This window comes from Humulus lupulus, chromosome 3 (genome assembly GCF_963169125.1).
Source record: "Humulus lupulus chromosome 3, drHumLupu1.1, whole genome shotgun sequence".
NCBI lineage: Eukaryota > Viridiplantae > Streptophyta > Magnoliopsida > Rosales > Cannabaceae > Humulus > Humulus lupulus.
This window is the reverse complement of record NC_084795.1, coordinates 65,435,125-65,455,157: the sequence shown is the minus strand read 5'-3', so window position 1 is coordinate 65,455,157 and position 20,033 is coordinate 65,435,125. Positions and strand designations below refer to the sequence as shown.

Genomic DNA, 20,033 nt, shown 5'->3' with positions numbered 1-20,033 from the left:
AGCTACACTGGTAGCCCCCTCCTCCCCTTTTCGTTCATCAAAAAAAAAAATATTGGAGAAAGAAAATAAAAAATTCTTGCTGCCAGTATTTTTTACACAAAGTCACAAAGACTACAAAAGAAATTAAATAAAGATTAATTTACTTTATTTTATCCCCTTGTTATAAAAACCAAACAGAAGAAAACATAAAGTGAGACTAAATTTATGCAAGTCATTATTTATAGGTGAGCAAAGCAGTATCAAGGAAAGTGACACAAGTTTTATTTAATTAAAGCTCTAAAATCAATATAAAGATAAAGAGTAAAGAATGATTTTCTTGGTTTCAATTCTTAAAATACTGTGCTATATTAATTTATAACCCGTGGAAGAATTTACACGTGTGTTCAAAAGATTCCAGGAATGTTTATATCAGATTCCAGCTAATTTTCTTTTATCTTAAGGATCGTACATATCAGATCTGTGATCAAAGTTGGTCAGTTTTGATTGCTACACAAAATTTACAAGAAATAAAAAAATATATATATATATGTACTTTTACCACCTCCTTCATTCCTCTCTTGGGATCCATCTACTCCACCATAGGCTCTTCCTGCGTCTGTTAAGCTCATCAACACTCTCGTTCAGCGTCTTTACGATCTTTCTCTGAAACCGAAGAGCAGAAGCAAGAGCATTCCTTTGAGCACTTGCCTTCTTTTTTGGCTCAATTTCCTAACCAATACACAAGTACTTAAAACGATTAGAGAACCAAAGTCCATACTCATACATACATGACATGACTCTTTAAACAAAGAAACATGAGTTTATTATATGCAGTTACAGGTATTCGTACTTTGAGTTCTTGGAGCTGTGCTTCTGTGAAGCCACCATCCTGCTGAGTTCCTGATTTTGCCATTAGCCGAATAATCCAATTGGCAGCTTCTTCATAGTCCTGTTCTGTTGCTCGGAAGAGTTGCAGCCTGAGGTTTTGCATCAAAGACAGAGCTAAAAGGCCTTCACTATTAAAGTAAGGATGAGCTAAAGCTGCTTTCGCGCTGGTTCTTTGTCGTGCTTTGTATCGAACCATCGATGTAAGAAGTTCCCACCCAATTCCCCCATCCAAGTCCAAAAGCTCAAAGCCTTTCCTGAGGTCAGCAGAGGCTCGAGGCTCCACAGTATTCCTCCATGTAACCAAGTCGTAGTCACACCTTTTGAGCTGACGATTGAACTGTATGAGGCCGTTGTCTGTTCGTAGTCCTGGAAATGCCTACAAGAAGAAGAAGATTTGTTTGTCATTTCCGTGCAGATCCAGCCAAATGAGTTGTAGCAGTACTAGTACATATGGATGCAGTCTGTACATATGGACATGCACGTGAACATATATTGAACAGTTTAGGTTCTGATTTAATCATTTTAAAATCCCAGAATTTTCTACGTTAACAAATGATAGTAGAAAAGATGTACGATGACTTTTTTTTGAATATGACAACTAATAAAATTAAAGTAATAGGTAACTGTAGTAATAACAGCTATTCAGCGACATTTAACACTTACCATTTGGAGGAATATGAGACCAGCACTGTAGATATCAAATCTATCCGGCAAATTCATCTGAAAACAAAAATTTTGTCAATACCACGAACCAACTTGGTTTTCTTTTGATAAAGGAACTAAAAAGTACGTAGAGGATAAAAAAAGCTGAGATGGTTCAAAGTTTCACCTGCCACAGGACTGGGGACAGTGCTGTTGCCACTGGAGCTGAGGGTGCAGATGGAGTTTGTGTGCTCATGATGTACTGCTCTGGTGCAGCATACCTGGAAAGAAAAAGATTATATATATATGATGAAAAGACACATAAATATAAGGAAAAAGAATTTTTTGAGTAAAAATTGAATATTTGATATTTAGTAAGAAAGAGCGTAAATCATTAGGCTATTTCAAGGATTTTGAACTTCAGATAGCTTGATGAAGTTCTTATCACCTTTGTTTTTTTTGATATTTTATAAGCACTTCATCATCAAGAAAGTTGCACAAATTTTACAGACTGACGACTTTTTTTTGCTGAGGGTTAAAAAAAAAGGTGTAACCCTTCTTCCAAATTCCAAATATGGATTTGAACCTTGGGTTTATGATCTTAGCTATCCATTATGAAGAACTTGCCATTATAACTAGCATAATAGCATTGTATCTGCAAACCTCCTTTCTTGGGTTCCCTCAATCTTCTTAGTTAGCTTTTCGAAAATTTAATCAGTTTATGAGAACCGAATTGTGGTGCTTAGAATAGGAAAAAGCTTTACTACAGTTAGCTAGGCAAATACATTTGAAATAGTACTCATCCAATCCGATCCAACTTTTTTACCCCTAACCAATTCAATTATCTTTGAACCTAAATTTTAATATTAAAATAATTAACAAATAAAAAAAAAAGCATACAAAAGAAATCATACAAAAAACTAAACACTATTTTAGTAATAATACCATTTTAAGTACTTACAATCACCACATTAACTCGTTGAAATATTCAGTTTACAACAAAACCATTCGAATTTAAAACTAATGTCTTAAAACCAATAACTAAAGTACTTACATAGTAGCATAACTTGAACACAGCAACAATATCTACAAAGTACTAACATAGCATTCAAAAACAACAACAATCTAAATAAATATATTTACATATAATATATTATATATATATATATATATTTAAAAGAGATTTTAATTATAATTGGAATGAATCGATTCCTAATTGAATTTTCACACTCCTATCCGCCAACCAATCCAATCTAATTAACATCCAGCTTTTCAAATCCAATCCAATTGTAATTGGATAGGTTCGGGGTAATTGGATTGGTTTGGATCCTGAGCACTCCTAATTTGAATGATCCCAAGATGATGCATGCATCGATTTTTATGATTTGTTCTTCTAAATCAGAACTATATATAAGTCTACAACACTTTATAATAGCAAGAATGTTTTCTATATCCAAAGCAAAAAAAGGAAATTGCAGAGAAAATTATATGTCAACTTTCTACTTTCCTTGGTTATATAGGAAATAATCATACTCTTTTAATATAAAATTGACATAAACATATATCTATCTAACAAGGATAAAAGTAAAAAAGCCAGCATGTTCGTGGACTGCTTCGACTTAACACACCTAGAAGGACCATAACCTACAGGCATCTGCACCATATCTAGATTAAAAAGATTTTTTTTTTACCAATACAATAAAACCAATGCCTAACCACAATATACAAACGAAGAATGCACAGGGAAAAATATGTTTTAATTTGTCTCACAAGTTAGTTAGAAATAAGTAGTGAATAAGAAGATACCTAGGATCCAAAAGAAACTCTTTTGGAATATAGTTGATGCCCACTCTTAAATCTGCGGCAGCTCCAAGATCAATGATCTTGAATGTACGAGAACCTGCTCAGTGTAAAATGGGTACATGAGTTCAACAAATCTGAAAACAATTGAGCTTTACTAACTTTTATTGACCAATATAAAGGATATTGCACTACCTTCAGAAAATATGATATTTTGTGGCTTAATATCCCTATGCACAATCCCAGTTGAATGGAGACCATCCAGTGCAAATAACAATTGTCTCATAATTGTTTGAATAATTTTGTTTTCCCTTTCCAATCCCTTAGGCAAATTCTGAACTTCTCCAAGAATCATCGTCTCTACCTAAAATTTAAATTTAAAAAGTTAAAACTCAGTGTTTAGATAGTTAATTAAATACTTTGATGGATCAATATTTAGTTATCCACAACCTTACAATATTAAATTGGCAGAGAAAACTCAAAAATGTATTTGATTCACAGCAGTAATAGCTAATTTAAAGGCTTAAGAGAGAAGCACCAACATTATAGGGGAACTCTTTACTCTGCATCAAGTCTGCAAGAGTAGACTCTCCTTCAAACCGCCATATAAGCCAATATTCAGACCCTTTCTTTGAAGAGGTCTGTAGCAGTTTCAGGACAACAATTATAATAATGGGATTAAATGCTCAAGGGTAAAAACAAATTGATCAAGCAGAAAATGATTTATTATCTTAGTTGAATAATCAAAGCTAATTTAGTATTGTAGGTCATTATAGAAGCAACACCTCAAAAAAGCCGTATACAAAATCAGCACAACTGCTTGCACAAGCTCTTCGCACCCGCTCGTTCATCCAAATTTCTACTGCCCCATATTCAGTAGCCTTTTTCAAAACAAGGTCTCCCTCCTTCTAATGACCAGCAAAACCACAAATTTAATCAATCATTATTATCTCTACCATACAAATTTAGAACAAAAGCGGGGAAGAGAAAAATTGACACTCACTACTCGTAAGTATGAACATTGACGTTTCGTCTGTGTAATTTGCTAGATTAAAACAAGCTACAAGTTCATAAGCAAAACAAAAATAACTTACTAGGTTATGTAAAAATTGAAATTTGATTTACATAAATTAACTTTTGAACTAAGAATAAAAGTCATAAATAGATGAAAAATAATTCAAATATTTGCAACTCAGACCCCAGTAACAACAACAACAAACTGATGCACATATTGCGTAGAGGCTTTTCGTCGAATATTACATATACATACCTTGGAAGACGAATTCTTAGTCGATGAAACTCTGTAAACCGTTCCAAAAGCTCCCTCTCCCAACTTCTTCCCCAAAACAAAATCATCCTATCACGAAAAAAACCACTATCAAAACACACAAAAATCCGATCAAAGACTTCTATCAAAATTCACACTTTACAGACCTTCCGGAAAGTGGGTCTGATAACCCTCTCAATAAACGCAAGAACAAACATGTCAAAGAAACCTGGAGCCACACCGGGAGTGGCCCAAAGGTAAGACAGAGCACCCAAGGCCAAAACCGCCCCTGGTGCCGTTAGCGTCAAACCATCAGGTTTGGGAAGAGTGCTTCTATATATGATATCCCCACACTCCATAACCGTACAGGGCAACCCCACACCGACGCCGAGAAATAGCTCCCGGACCGCATCGATCAGCTCGCCGCCTCCCACGGCCGAAGAAACTCGAAATCTTTTGGGATCAGTTATTGAAATCCTATTGAAATTGAGTGTAAGCTTCTTACCCAGAAACGGAGAAGTAATATTGGGCTTGGATTTGTACGGATGGAGCTTGGTGAGACCCACACCAACTCCTCCAGCTCCAGCTGCAACTGTGGCGGCCATGGCCGTTGGGGTTCGGAGAATAGATATTAGTATTAGAGTAGTTTAGTATGTAATGGTTTACTTGGATTGGAGGAATAATGTTCTTCAAATTTAGACCACTAGTATTTGTTAATAGTGACAGTTAATTCAGGTATTTTTTGTGGAGGGAAATCGCTCAACCGGATTGATACTTCGGCACTCGCCACAAGTGACACGTCGATGAAAACTACTGGGCTCGCTTCCTTCCACCTTCAAACTACTGTCTTTTCTTAGAATAATGTCCAATGAGAGAGAGAGATCAGATTTTCAAATAATCATTTTTAGTCTCACGTGGTTTAATAATATCATAATTTAGTTGCTATTTTTCTTTATTAGTAGAAAGAAAAGCCTAGTTTCATTTTTCATTTATTACCTTTTATTTCACTTAATGTCTAATTAATGATCTATACCATCTTTGTTTTTCCATAACTTTTTAATTTAGTGAAATTTGCTTTTACTGATTATACAAACTAAATGACATTTGTGAAGTTAAGCAAGTATTTTTGACCTTGCTCATATTTTTGCAATGGCTCCCCAGAGAGTCCACCAAGCATTATGGGCATTTCAACCTAAAAATGCAGGTTTAACCTTGCTGCGGTTGGTGGGAATCAATTTCTGGATGGCCTAAAAGAGAACCTTAGTAAAGATCATCATTTGTCATTATGCCACCACAACCAGAGTTGTCTGATTGTAATGTTATGCATACATGTTGGTGATTTTGGAAATAAGACTAAACAAACCCAAAAATGGAGTCCAAACCCCATTCATTAAATACCCAAGATAACTTTAAACACCAATAATATTTCTTATTGTGGACGCCTAAATTCCACCAAGGCAAGATATGAGATTTATGTGAGGTCCTTGGGCCACCACCGTCTCGGGAAGTCATCACGCTATCACGCCACAAATCGAGACCCGTGCCTTATGGGATCATTGCCATATGGCCCCCATTTGCAAGACATAGACGTGAAGCTGCCCTGGCCTCGCTCGGACGCCCGTGCGCGACGCCGTGGGCATCGCTCGGCCACCCGTGCGCGACGCCCCCTGGCCTCGCTCGGCCACTGTGCGCGACGCCCCCTGGCCTCGCTCGGCCACCGTGCGCGACGCCCCTTGTCATGGCCCAGCTGCGAAGCCCGTGCCACCATCTCGCACCAGCCGCCCCGCATCCGAGGGCCTCGCCCCAGACGTCTCGCGTCCGGGCGCCCAAGCCTCGCACCAGCCGCCTCGCGTCCGAGGGCCTCGCCCGTGCCCACGGGGTGCCCTCGCCATCTAGGCCCCGTGGTGGCCTCGCCCGTGCCCACGGGGTGGCCTCGCCATCTAGGCCCCGTGGTGGCCTCGCCCATGCCCACGAAGTGGCCTCGCCATCTAGGCCCCGGAGTGGTCTCGCCCATGGTGACCTCGCCCATGGCCTCATGGGGGTCGCGTCCGCAGCACACTCGGCCTCGTGAACAGCCAAGAGAGCCGCGCCATCAATAAGCCTTCCAAGGGGGCCTCGCGAAGGAATGAGAGCTACGTCACCTAGTGGCCACGTAAGTAGAGCCATGCACCAAGGGTCCCATTCCTTACACCTTAAGACCCCTATGCTTAGAGGCTCTAGTACGAGTCGAATAGGACATACTTGTACGACCCAGTACTGAGTACGAACACCAGTACCAGTGAGACTGCTGGGATAAGAGTTATGGCCCGTACGTCTATGGCCAAGGGTCAGAGTCGACACCACTACCACCTGCGCCACTATGCCTGCCACCACTCATCAGACATGGGTACAGACAAGTAGTGGAGACATCCTCCTGACACCTGCTCCTGTACTGGATGTACGACCATAACCTCTGAAGCCACTCCCCTGACATAGTACTTATGTACCACTTGGTCTCCTGGACCACCATGTACCTAAGGCCATTAGAGCCTACTATAAAATGAACTGGAACACCACCTGAAGGGGGGTTGAAAATTTTACTGTAGAAAAGGCTTGAGTGTGAATGAAAGACTGAATTCTTCATTATTGTAAAATCATTGCTCTTGAGTGATTGTTTAAGTTTCTACAGCTTTTCCATTAGTGATCTTGACTTGATAATTTTTCCAACTTAACTTAGTTGACGAGTTCTCACCGTCAACAGTTTGGCACCGACTGTGGGAACGTTAGTTTCAAGCTACTGTTCCACCATTATTTCCAACAAGAAGAAAATGCCAAGACATTCAAAGCGACTGAGGGAGCCACGAGAGGTAGAGGTTCACCTGAACGGAGTCCAGCTGAAGGCCTCCATGAAGGACGCTCCTCCACCTAGAGACGTGGAGCCCCCGAAGGACCCTGAGGTTCACGGAGGTGATAGAGTGGCCTCGTCACCGGCCGCCCCACCTGGAGAAAGTCCTCCAAGAGCACCATCGGGAAATGCTAATGAGTTCCCTCCTCCAAAACCACCGCAGGTACCGAACTCCGGCCGGCAGGACCCGGGCCCTGCTGCCCGTAGTTATGATAAGCATCCCCGGGTCCATTCCGTGAGCTCAAGTTCGAAGTCTCGGTTCTATGAAGAGGAAATACGTGAGCTCCACCGTAAGAACCAAAGGTTGGAGACCACCTTGGAGAACATGCTAGAGGTCATGAACGGCCTGTTACAGGGTAAGTCGAGCGTGACCTTGCCTAAGAGGAAGGAGAAGGGCAAGGATGGGGTGGAGACCACTGTACCAGTAGATGATGGGAGAACCCGACACTCGACCAGTAACACCCCCCGAGCGAAGCAACGTGAGCACCCTGAACCGCCTAAGCAGGCCCAGAAACCCGCGCCGAGGACCAATGCTGCCCCTCACAATGAGGACGAGGTCACCTCTAAAAGAGCACCCTCAGATTTACGGGAGAAGCTCGATAAAAAGAGGGCGGGAAAAGGGACCACGCCCCCTATGGCCCCTCAAGAGGGCAAGGGAAAGGCGGATCTTAGCCCGTCTGCTTTGAGGGACACTCTAAACAAGAGGAGGCAGGACCTGGACACGAAGATGAAGAGCCTGCGAAGCAAGATCGTCACCGCATCAGGCGGCCAGGTCTATGAGGAAGAATTCGACCATGAGTCACCCTTCGTGAGGGAGATTCAGGCCATCCGGCTCCCTGCCAACTTTAAGGAACCCAACATGACCCCCTACGAAGGGAACACGGATCCAAAGTACCACCTAGATGCGTTTAACGATCTGATGAAACTGAGAGGGATTGGAAGTGGAGCTAGATGCCACTGCTTCGCCGTCACTTTGAAAGGACCCGCCTACAAGTGGTTCAAGAGATTAAGGCCAGGGTCCATCAGGTCCTGGCAACAGTTTTCTGACGAATTCCTCCAACAGCACCATGCCGTGAGGGATTACACGATGCCAGGTACCAGCTTGGCCAACGTGAAGCAAGGGGAGAATGAGAGCCTGAAAAGCTACATTCACCGGTTCAATATGGAGGCCGCGAAAGTGGGGAGCCTGACTCGCCGAGAGCTAAAAATGGCCATTACAGCCGGGGTGCTCCCAGGAAGCAAGTTGTGGGACAACATGCTGAAGAGGGAGGTCACTGACTTAGACGACTTCTACGAGAGAGCGCAGAAGTACATACGTGTGGAGGATGGCCATGCAAACCTAAAGTCAGGAAAGGAGGAGCCCCACGCGAAGCCCCCAACTAACGACGGGTCGAATGTAGCAAAGAAGAAAATGGCATACGATGGATCAAGAGATGACCACCAGAGGAAAACCAAACAGGGGAATGATCACAGGCAAGCGGCTTACACTTACTACACAGACCTCACAGATACCAGGGAGCACATTTACCTCACCAATGAAGATCGAGTTCCTTTCAAAAGGCCCCACCAATGAGAAAGGACCGGTCCAAAAGGGACCCTAGTAGATACTGCCAGTACCACAAGAATACCGGTCACACCACGGCAGAGTGTATCCATTTAAAGGAAGAAATTGAGGAACTCATCTGCAGGGGACATTTGGGTAGGTATGTGCGCAAGGATAACCAGAAGCCAGAAGGAGGAGTGTCCCCGCCGCGGGCACGTGAGGTGGCCCCGGAAGTGCAAGGAGAGGTCAGGACCATCTTTGGAGGACCAGGATTCGGAGGCGATTCTAGGAAAGGGCAAGACAGGTATGCCAAGGAGGCCCGACGAAGTCCACCACATTACGTTTTAAGTTTGGAGCAACGCCCCCCGAAGAGCTTCAAAGGCGAGAATGACTCAATAACTTTCACTGAAGAAGATGCGCAGGGGGTGCACTTTCCTCATAACGACCCCCTGGTGCTAACCGCCCAGCTAGCTAACATGAGGGTACATCGGGTCATGGTGGATAACGGGAGCTCTGTGGACATCTTGTATCGACAGGCGCCGGAAAGGATGGGATTGAGCCTCCGTCACCTAAAGCCTTGCACTACGACTTTGTATGGGTTTACGGGAGATTCGATGCAACCCCTGGGGACAATCGAATTAGCCTTCACCATGGGGGAGCAACCCAGGAAAACCACCGTAATGGCTAACTTCGTCGTGGTAGATTGCACCTCAGCCTTCAATGCGGTATTAGGGAGACCCTCTCTGAGAGAATTGAAGGCGATAACTTCTGTGTATCACCTAGCTATGAAATTCCCTACCCCTGGGGGAGTAGCATGTGTGAAAGGGGAGCAGAAGGAAGCGAGGGAATGCTATAACATGTCCCTCTGCGCAGCCACCAAACCATCCATGCCAATGACAATGGCTGTGCATGAAGAAGCGACCCACACAAGTTAGATCCGCACAAGATTGGACCCACAGGTTACGGAGCCTCTCGAGAAGTGCTACCAGCAAGGCTTCGGCTCTTAGTGCCAAAAGAACCTATGTTTAGCTTGTTCTTCGTTATTTTAGCTTAAGTAAGAATCAAAGAGGCTACCCTAGGTAGCCTCCTAGTTAGATGTAACCCCCCCTTTTTATTTACAAAGTTAGATGTAAACCGCGTGCTATGAATGAAACTGTTTGCTACTTCCTGTGTTTATTTTCTTCGCTGCACGAGCATCAGCCAAAGTGCCTGCCGAAATAAATTTCACCAAGCACTTGGGGGGCAGGACAGGGAGCAAGAACATGCAGCCAGCAAAAGGAACCTAAAAAGGGCTCCTAAAAAGGGACCCTCTAACGAAGGATCCTAAAAAGGACCCCTTGCCCTCCTAACTCCTAAGGGGGACCCTCTACCAAGAGGATCCTGAAAACAACCCTCTATCAGGAGGACCCTAAAAAGGACCCTTCAACGGGGATCCCAGAGGGACCCCCTATATCAGGGCCTTAAGCAGAGTCCTTACAAGGCATCTCCTGGGATCACAAGGATTAGCTACCCTTGTGAATATCAAAGAGGCCTTAGGGACTTACAAAAAAATATATATATATGGTAACGATGATAATAAGTCTAGAGCGGCCACCAAGCCGTCTAGCCAATAATAAGTCTAGCCATTATATGGTAACAACAATAATAAGTCTAGAGCGGCCGCCACGCCGTCTAGCCAAAAAGGATCTCAAAAGAGACCCTTGTAAAAATAGTACTATGCATAATGACGAGAAGGACGCTTCTCGCAACAAATAATAAGCGCGCGCAAAAATATATAAAAGGATAGCTAGGACCCAAGGGGTCAAAATATCCTTATAAAAGTAATCAAGAGGCACCAAAAGAGGTCTCAGTGAACCCTTTCACATGGGCTCCAAAGGACCTCCAGCCTGGTAAATAAAAGAGGTGATAGCCTTAAAAGGGCCTCAAACACAGGCTTAAAAGGGCCTCAAATGCAGTAGAACAAGAAATAAATAGCAGCACATGTATTTATACATTAGAAAAAAGAGTTCTTGAGATAGTACAAGAGTTACCAAAAGAAAAGTAGCAGTGATAATGATATTACAAAGTTAAAAAAAAAATAAAAAATAAAAAGCAAGACTACTTCAAGGCCTCCTAACGTGGCCACTCCACAGGGCCACCCGAGCAACGGCATGTTCACCAAAAGAAGAGAAGTCGAAGTTAGGATCCTGCCTCCACACATTATAGAGGGCACGGTCTATGGACCTGCGCTCAGTGGTAGCCCTTTCCGCCTCCAAGGAAGCACTCCTCTCCTGTGCTGACTGAAGTTCAGCCCTGAGGGCCTCGACTTTGGCCTCCAACAGGGTAACTCTTTGCTGCGAGGTGGTCGCGATGGCCTTGGCTTCCTAGAGTTCACGCTCCAAGCGAGTAACCTTGCCTTCTAGCCTCTTAGTCTTGGCCCTTATTTCCTTCCTCTTCAATGACAAGTTGGAAAATTTGGTCTGGACCTCTGACAACTTAGCATTGGTTCCATTAAGCTCTTCCTCAAGCTCCTGCACTCGGGCTGTAAGGCAGTTCCTCTCAGCAGCAGACGCAGAGAGGTTGTTAGACGAGTCGACAAACCGCATAGCCAACGTATAGGTCTACACAAAAAAAAAGTTAGCAACAGCAGCAATAAGTGACAAAGAAAAAAAAATATAAGCATAAACACTTATACATAATAGGGCCGACGCGAGGAGCAGGGACTCACCCAAGCCATGGAGCGCCTTAGGTTCTCCCCAAGGTCCGTCTGAGCCACGTTCCCAAGGCCATTCCAGTCGGATACAGGGAGGCCCGAGGCAAGCTGGATGTATCGCTGCCCGAACGACGTTGCCATCCGAGTCACCCAGGGCTCCCCATCCGTACTAGGGGCACCTGGCTGGATGGGGACAGACGACCCGCTTGCCAATGCGGGAGGGGGCGCGGTGGAAGTGGAAACCCGAGGCTCTGATAGACCACAGGGGGGGTTCGCAAGGCTGACGTAATCAACCCCCGGTGATCCAGGGTCGAGAGGAGCCTGAGGGAAGGCGTCATGGCCCTCAGGGTCAGGGTAAATACTACACCCTGGAATGTCCTGCTGGTCTTGTGAGTGAGGGGCTATATCTAGATCATAGGGAGCACGTGGAGGGCACCCCCAGGAGATGGAGGCAGTTGGTGGAATCCCCCACGGTCAAGGGGGGCTTCCTCCGGCCCCTCCTCATCCTCCTCGTCATCCGGGCAAGGCTCAGCCAAGGTCTCCTTCATCTTCGAGGACCCAGAGATGGTGCACAACAACTTGGGGTCAGAGACGGGAGATAGCTTGTGGCGGTTCAGATTCTTTACGGTGAAAAGGCGCACCGCCTCTTTCTTGACAAGTTCAGCATTGAGGAACCGTCTCATGTCTTTCGCTTCCAACCCGACGACGGAGGCTTCGGCGAATCGCTCTGCACAATACAAGCCATAGTCAGTGTGAGCGTAAGGCACGAAACCATAAGTTGCAAAAACAAAAAAAACAAAAAAAGAAGAGAGGAAGTGATGCTCAGAGTACTTACTGGGAGTGGTCCGGAAATCCTCACGGACGGAGAGTGGACCTTCCACGAAGAAAAAGTCCCGCTTCCAAGCCCCCGGGTTAGACACCGAACCCTTTATCAAAGAGGCCCCGTTGTTGGCTTTTTGTAAGTAGTAAAAGCCTTTTGAATTGTGGAGGGGCATGAGGTTGTAGAGGAAATGTACCTCGGTGGCCGTAGGGGCGCGTTTCAACAGTTTCATGTATGCAATGAAAAGGCAGCTCAAAGTCAGCCAGCCATTGGGTGCCAGCTGAAGTGGGGCAAGGTCGAAGTAGTTGAGGACTACCACAAAGAACTGATGCAGCGGAATGGTACCACCCGCTTTTAGAATGTGCTCGCTGAGGGCCACGAAGCCGAGCCTAGGGCGGTCAGCACGGCATGCCTTTAAAGGGGCGTATAGAGCATAATCTGGAGGGACGCGATAATTATTCACGATGTCCATCAGTTTGTTGTCGGACACGCGCGACACCAGCTCGGACGCTAATAAAGGGGCGTCGTCCTGCTCTTGGGTAGATACCTGTCGGCGTGCCTTCCGCATATCTGCAAAATCAAAAGAAAAATGTGAGGAAGAGACAGAACACTTGACCCTCCATTTTTTATTCCTAGCAAGAGTTTTCCATCGAGGGAGCGGCCGCGGAAGTGCTAAGCTAGGAAAAACTGAGACTAGGGGCTGAGGAGAAGCATAAGCAGCCCCCTAACGGTCATCAGGCGAAGGTGGGCTGGAAGGCTCAGGCGGAAGGTGTCCCTCCATAAACTCTAACTCCCACTGCAATTCAAAAAAGGTCATCCTAAGGCTCGCTACGTGGTCACTAAGGTCTGGGGGGGAAGGTCCTCCGTCTCCTCTCGACACCGAGTCAATTTCGCTCTCCACCACCCAAATTTTACGCCTAAGTTCAGCCATGTACTCAAGGTGGCGGATGCGGGCCTGCCTTAAGGAGTCATAGTCTTGGTGAGGATTGCCCTCAGGGGACTCTGAGTCTGAGGACAGGTCAATAAACTCAGCCCCTGGGGGTATGTCGGACGGGCCGTCACTGGCCATGAGACCTCGTCCCAACATCAAAAGGGGTTCACGTATAAACGAGGGAAAGGCTACAAAATACAAAGGAATATGCTTAATATCTCTAGATGCAAACGCCCTAAATGGCCCACTACAGGGTATATATAAAAATAAAAAAAGAGGAGGGGCGTGCATACGGTCAAACTCACTACAAGCTTAGGCCAAGGTACCCCATCCCGAGTAACGCTTATGTGAACCTAACAAAAACCAGGGAAAAAGAGAACATACCTCAAGATGTAGAAATTGGAGGCTGTCGGGACCAAAAAAGGAGGACGAGGGCCAAAAGCACCAAATGGTCGAAAATGCACGCCTACAAGAATAGGCAAAAAGGAGGTGTTAGTCACTAAATAGACACAAGAAAAAAAAAAAAACTAGCTCATATGTGAAAAAATAAAACAAATGAAACTATGGCAAAAATGGGGTTGTGGGGGATTGAACCCCTTACCTCTTGAAAAAGGAAGGGTTCTCTAAACCACTAAGCCAAAGAAGTAAGGTGAAAATATTAGGCCATGCATGAAGGCCTATTTATAAGAATCAAGGTGAATAGTCTACAAGAGCACCTAAAGGTCCTCTCCTAGACTGGGGGGCAAGTGTGGACGCCTAAATTCCACCAAGGCAAGATATGAGATTTATGTGAGGTCTTCGGGCCACCACCGTCTCGGGAAGTCATCACGCTATCATGCCACAAATCTAGACCCGTGCCTTATGGGATCATTGCCATATGGCCCCCATTTGCAAGACATAGACGCGAAGCTGCCCTGGCCTCGCTCGGACGCCCGTGGGCATCGCTCGGCCACCCGTGCGCGACGCCATGGGCCTCGCTCAGCCACCGTGCGTGACGCCCCCTGGCCTCGCTCGGCCACCGTGCGCGACGCCCCTTGTCATGGCCCAGCTGCGAAGCCCGTGCCACCATCTCGCACCAGCCGCCCCGCATCCGAGGGCCTCGCCCCAGACGTCTCGCGTCCGGGCGCCCAAGCCTCGCACCAGCCGCCTCGCGTCCGAGGGCCTCGCCCATGCCCACGGGGTGGCCTCGCCATCTAGGCCCCGTGGTGGCCTTGCCCGTGCCCACGGGGTGGCCTCGCCATCTAGGCCCCGGAGTGGTCTCGCCCATGGTGACCTCGCCCATGGCCTCATGGGGGTCGCGTCCGCAGCACACTCGGCCTCGTGAACAGCCAAGAGAGCCGCGCCATCAATAAGCCTTCCAAGGGGGCCTCGCGAAGGAATGAGAGCTACGTCACCTAGTGGCCACGTAAGTAGAGCCATGCACCAAGGGTCCCATTCCTTACACCTTAAGACCCCTATGCTTAGAGGCTCCAGTACGAGTCGAATAGGACATACTTGTACGACCCAGTACTGAGTACGGACACCAGTACCAGTGAGACTGCTGGGATAAGAGTTATGGCCCGTACGTCTACGGCCAAGGGTCAGAGTCGACACCATTACCACCTGCGCCACTATGCCTGCCACCACTCATCAGACATGGGTACAGACAAGTAGTGGAGACATCCTCCTGACACCTGCTCCTGTACTGGATGTACGACCATAACCTCTGAAGCCACTCCCCTGACATAGTACTTATGTACCACTTGGTCTCCTGGACCACCATGTACCTAAGGCCATTAGAGCCTACTATAAAATGAACTGGAACACCACTTGAAGGGGGGTTGAAAATTTTACTGTAGAAAAGGCTTGAGTGTGAATGAAAGACTGAATTCTTCATTATTGTTCTATCATTGCTCTTGAGTAATTGTTTAAGTTTCTACAGCTTTTCCATTAGTAATCTTGACTTGATAATTTTTCCAACTTAACTTAATTGATGAGTTCTCACCGTCAACACTTATATATTTTTTTACTTTGATAGCGAGAAGAGAAATTTTAGAGGAATCTACGTAAGTAGAGTATAACTAATTTTTTTTAATATAAATATGAAATTTTAACTTTCGCCTTAGCTCATTTTTATTAAAAATATAGGATTTATCTTTCTATATTTTTGTAATTTCATGGAAAAAAGACCATACTTGAAAAATCTAGTATTAATTCATTTATATTATTTTTATGGATATTCATGTAATTTTATATGTTTTCTTAATTTTGATATTTGTTCTTATTTTTTCATTTATTTTTCTCGTTTTGTTTTGTCATCTTCTTCTTCTTATTTTTCTTCTTAGTCTACATTTTGTTGTAGAGAAGTCGATCGCCACAATCAGTGAAGAGATCGCAACGGCCCATCCTTGCAAAGAACAACATCTTTACTTTTTTCCTCTGCGTGTATGTTCTTCTTCTTCAATGAATTATTCTAATTTTTGTTCTTGATTGTCAAATCTGGGCTTTTTTTCTGGTTTATTAAAATCAAGCTATCACATTTTTTTATCTGATTTTAATTTCTGAGTTTCCTGGTTTAGTAACCAATTGCTATTTTATTACTACAAATATTAGTAACTGGTTACGATGCACTTTGAATATGAGAAAAGTGATAGCTAATTAAAAAAATTAACCTGCATTTTTCTTTTTGTAACAAAAGTAACTAACTAGTTACTAGTCGATAACTAAGAAAATTGTTAACTTGTTACTATGATGCCTTTTCCATATTTAATAAAAATAATAATAATAATGTCATGTCAAAAAGTTAACTTGCAATATATTTTTAAAAAAAATTTGTATCATGTTTTCAATTATAGTAACTAGTAACTGATTATAGTGTTGTGTTTTCAAAATTTCAAAAAATACATATATTCTCCTTCCATGGTTTCGCAGATTTAAGAAGAAGAAGATTTGAAATTAAATTTAGATTCTTTCTATAGATTTCTCTCTCACACAATACATCACACACATGTAGATCTTCTGGGTTCACCTTGGGCACTTTGGGCCATGGCAAATTTGAAACAATGGCTTTTAGAAGAGAATAAGTAACAATGGGAGGGAGAGCAAGAAGCAGCTGGGCTTAGAGCAAGAAGAGCAAGAAGCATCGTTGGCTTGGCGGTGGCTTAGCTTTTGAGTATGGGAATATGGGATTGTGTCCTTATATATTAGGTATAATTTTATATTTTATTTTTGTATTCCATTACTATATTTTTTTGACAAAGTTATTTTTCACATGTATATGTAAATTCTATAAAAGAACCCATAAATTTGGGAAAAAAATATATTTTCAAAACCATTTTGATTTGAATTTGTATTTGGACTTGTATTTCCAAACAATTTTTAAAATTGTAAATTACATAATTTATGACATTTTTATAATGTTTGCAAAAATATGAGAGTTTTATAAATTCTTATTTTATGCTATTTTTTACTTACAACAAATAATTTACTATAATAATATCACATAATACTATTTACAAAATTATATACAATGTATACTATTTTATTAAACATAATTATATAAACACAATCTCATAAATTAAGCTGCTTTCCTAATTTATTTTATATATGTATAACTTCCTATATTTAATATTATAAAAAATTAATTAATAAATCAAATACTAATTATATAATATACAAATTATTATCTCAATTAAATAAGATACCACAACCAATCGGTTGTAACTTTATGAAATTTGAATAACCATCTTGAGAAAAATAAAAGAAATTTTCTAAATAAATTTGTTTGATCTAATAAACTAATACAGTGAAAAAAATAAACAATCCAATTAAAAAAAATAAACATAAAATTATTTAGTATAAAAGTACACGTTGAACAATAAATTACAAAAACGTTTATATAATTATAACCAATTTTTCTAATGTATTCTTTTATTTTTATTTTATTGATAAAGGTTTAAAAAAATGACAACTATGTATAATTATAACATACCCGTCCAACTAAAATATTTTTGTTTATTTTATTATACCATGATAAAAATAAATGAAAAATACGTTTAACAATAATGTTATTATCTAACATATACGTTACCGTATATTTTATTAAAATGGGATACACAAATATGACAACTATGTACATTTACTACAATAGTATTTGTGAAGATCATTGTGCTCATAAAAAGTAAACTAAACGTAAACATAACAATTTATAATGAAAGTTGATATCAACAACATTTAAGAACTACATCTACCAATTTAAAGCAAATAATAACAATTACAAAAGTCTATTTAAAAGTACAATATATTCATTCAACATTAACAAAAGAAACATTGTTTTCTGAAAAATAAACATAAACTTACATGTATATTCATATTCATAGCAAGAAATATTTATAAAAATAAATATAAACATAACATTATATTTATAAAAAGGAAAAAAATTAACACACAAAACAATATCCACAAAATTAAAGATGACATCATGAGCATAAACATCAAAATATACAAAATTGTTACCAACAATAACCAAGACATTAAATTTAAAATAAAAAAATATATATTATTCTGTTTAGAAAAATAAACAAAATAATAATAAACATATTTGTTTAGAAGAAAAAAAACATATTTGTATATAACAATAAACAACAATCAATAATCAATAAAAAAATACACTCTTGAAATAAACTAACATTAGTATGAATGCCAACCTGAAAGAGTCACAGTTTTGATTTTGATTTTGAAAGATTTGTGTTGGTTTTTTTGAAAGGGAAATTTTACCCTTTATGCATCATAATATATTTAATTTTTTTTAAATGACAACATAAAAATTCTCCCCATATTATGCCCCCTCTTATATTTTGGACACAAATACCCTCCTCCCCTCCTCACTCAAATTTAACACTTCACTCTCTCTATCTCTTTCTCTCATCCCTCATTTACAGCCATTTTTTCACAGCTCGAAGGTGGAACGGATTGGAAGTTTCTTGGCCTTTTTAAGAGAAAAAATCATGGGTAAGTATCATTTCATTAATTTACTTATGAATATGAAATGCCATAGTTAGATATTAGATTTGAACTGTTCCGCAGTTGAGTTTGTATTTTTTTCTGCAACTTTTGAACTATTCTTCGGATCAGATCTGAGATTTCCAAAATCGATAGTATATCGATGCTCCATCGATTCCCCATCGATTCCATGTCGATGCTAATGCGAACATCTAAATTAGATGATATTTTCGATGTAATATCGATGGTGTATCGATGTTGCATCGATGTCATATATGTTGATTTGGTTCAGCGTCGATATGGCATCGATATGGCATCGATGTGGCATCGATATTACATCGAAATTGAATCGCATACATAGGGCAACCATCAGCATCGATGCCACATCAATTCTACATCGATGCCACATCGATTCTACATCGATTCCATATCGATACTGAGGCAAATTTCGACGTTAGTATCGATGTAATATCGATGGTGTATCGAAATGCCATCGATGCCATATATGACATCGATGGCATTTCGATACACCATCGATATTATATCGATACTGAGGCAAATATATAATTTCGATGTTGGTATCGATGATGTATCGATGGTGGTATCGATGTTGAATCGATGCCATATATGTTTATTTGGTTCAGCGTCGGTAAGGCATCGAAATGGTATCGCATCGAAATGGCAACCATCAGCATCGATGATGCATCGAAATGTCATCGATGTGGCATCGATTTTGAACTACAATACAGATTTTCATAGGCATCGATTTACCATCGATTCTTCATAGATTACACTTTATTTTTATAATTTTCTTATGTTTTTTTTTGTAAATTTGCAGGTTCCAGAGTTAATATAATTGTTTCTTACAACGGTGTTTGGGAACAGAAAGGAGAAAAATGGAATTTCAAAGCTGGTTCGAACACTATAATACATGTACCAATTGATGTTGGTTACATAGAATTATTGGAGAAGTTGTATTCAAAGTTGAAAGTGGATAGGTCATTGTTTGACTTAAAGTTGGAAGTGCCGTTTACATGCAATGATTTTAGTGTAGATCCCATTGAAATCACAGATGATGAAGGAGTTAGTGCTCTTATTCTTGAAAATTCAAAGTCCTTAAAACATCGGATTCCTTTATGCGTTAGTTCGATTGCAAAGAACATTGCTCTTATTGATCCATCTCCTAGAGCGAGTGTTAATATGGAAAATCATAATCAATCATGCACGGCTATTCCACAAACAGCTACTGGGCCAAGTGTATGCATGGGAGGTCCTAGTCATAATGAAACTTTTTTTCCCCCAACAAATCTCCCGCATGATGATGGGTATGAGTATGAGCCTTATGTCAATGACGATCCAGTTGCCCTTTTTGGTGATGATGATGAAAGAGTTGAGGGGTGCAGTAGTTCTGATGATAACTCAGAGGATCAGTTGTCGATGCTACATGTGGTTCAAGTAGATAATTTAAATGTACGACCATTGCCAAGTCGTCAAGAAATCCAAGGACGGAGGACTGCTGGATCAGAGAGCAGTCGTCCAACTACACAAGATGATGGAAATAGATGGAGTTCTCCAGCGTATACTGCTGAAGATATCCCATGCCCCTC

General features: G+C 41.8%; 1 protein-coding gene across 3 annotated transcripts; it reads right to left on the bottom strand.

The window, feature by feature from the left end:
* Positions 1-326: 326 nt before the first annotated feature.
* Positions 327-5,234, bottom strand: LOC133822772 (serine/threonine-protein kinase STN7, chloroplastic). Of its 3 annotated transcripts, XM_062255213.1 has the most exons (11): positions 4,744-5,234; positions 4,580-4,666; positions 4,313-4,354; positions 4,095-4,217; positions 3,852-3,950; positions 3,505-3,673; positions 3,316-3,409; positions 1,697-1,790; positions 1,531-1,587; positions 830-1,243; positions 327-708 (listed from the first exon to the last, which is right to left on the bottom strand). In XM_062255213.1, the coding sequence occupies exons 1-11, from the start codon at positions 5,179-5,181 to the stop codon at positions 547-549; spliced, it is 1,779 nt and encodes a 592-aa protein (XP_062111197.1). In that variant the 5' UTR covers positions 5,182-5,234; the 3' UTR covers positions 327-546. The 3 variants fall into 3 exon arrangements, with proteins under 3 accessions (XP_062111197.1, XP_062111199.1, XP_062111198.1); XM_062255215.1 differs by lacking the exon at positions 4,313-4,354 and having other exon boundaries at positions 4,095-4,214; positions 4,744-5,233; XM_062255214.1 differs by lacking the exon at positions 4,313-4,354 and having other exon boundaries at positions 4,744-5,231.
* Positions 5,235-20,033: the final 14,799 nt, after the last annotated feature.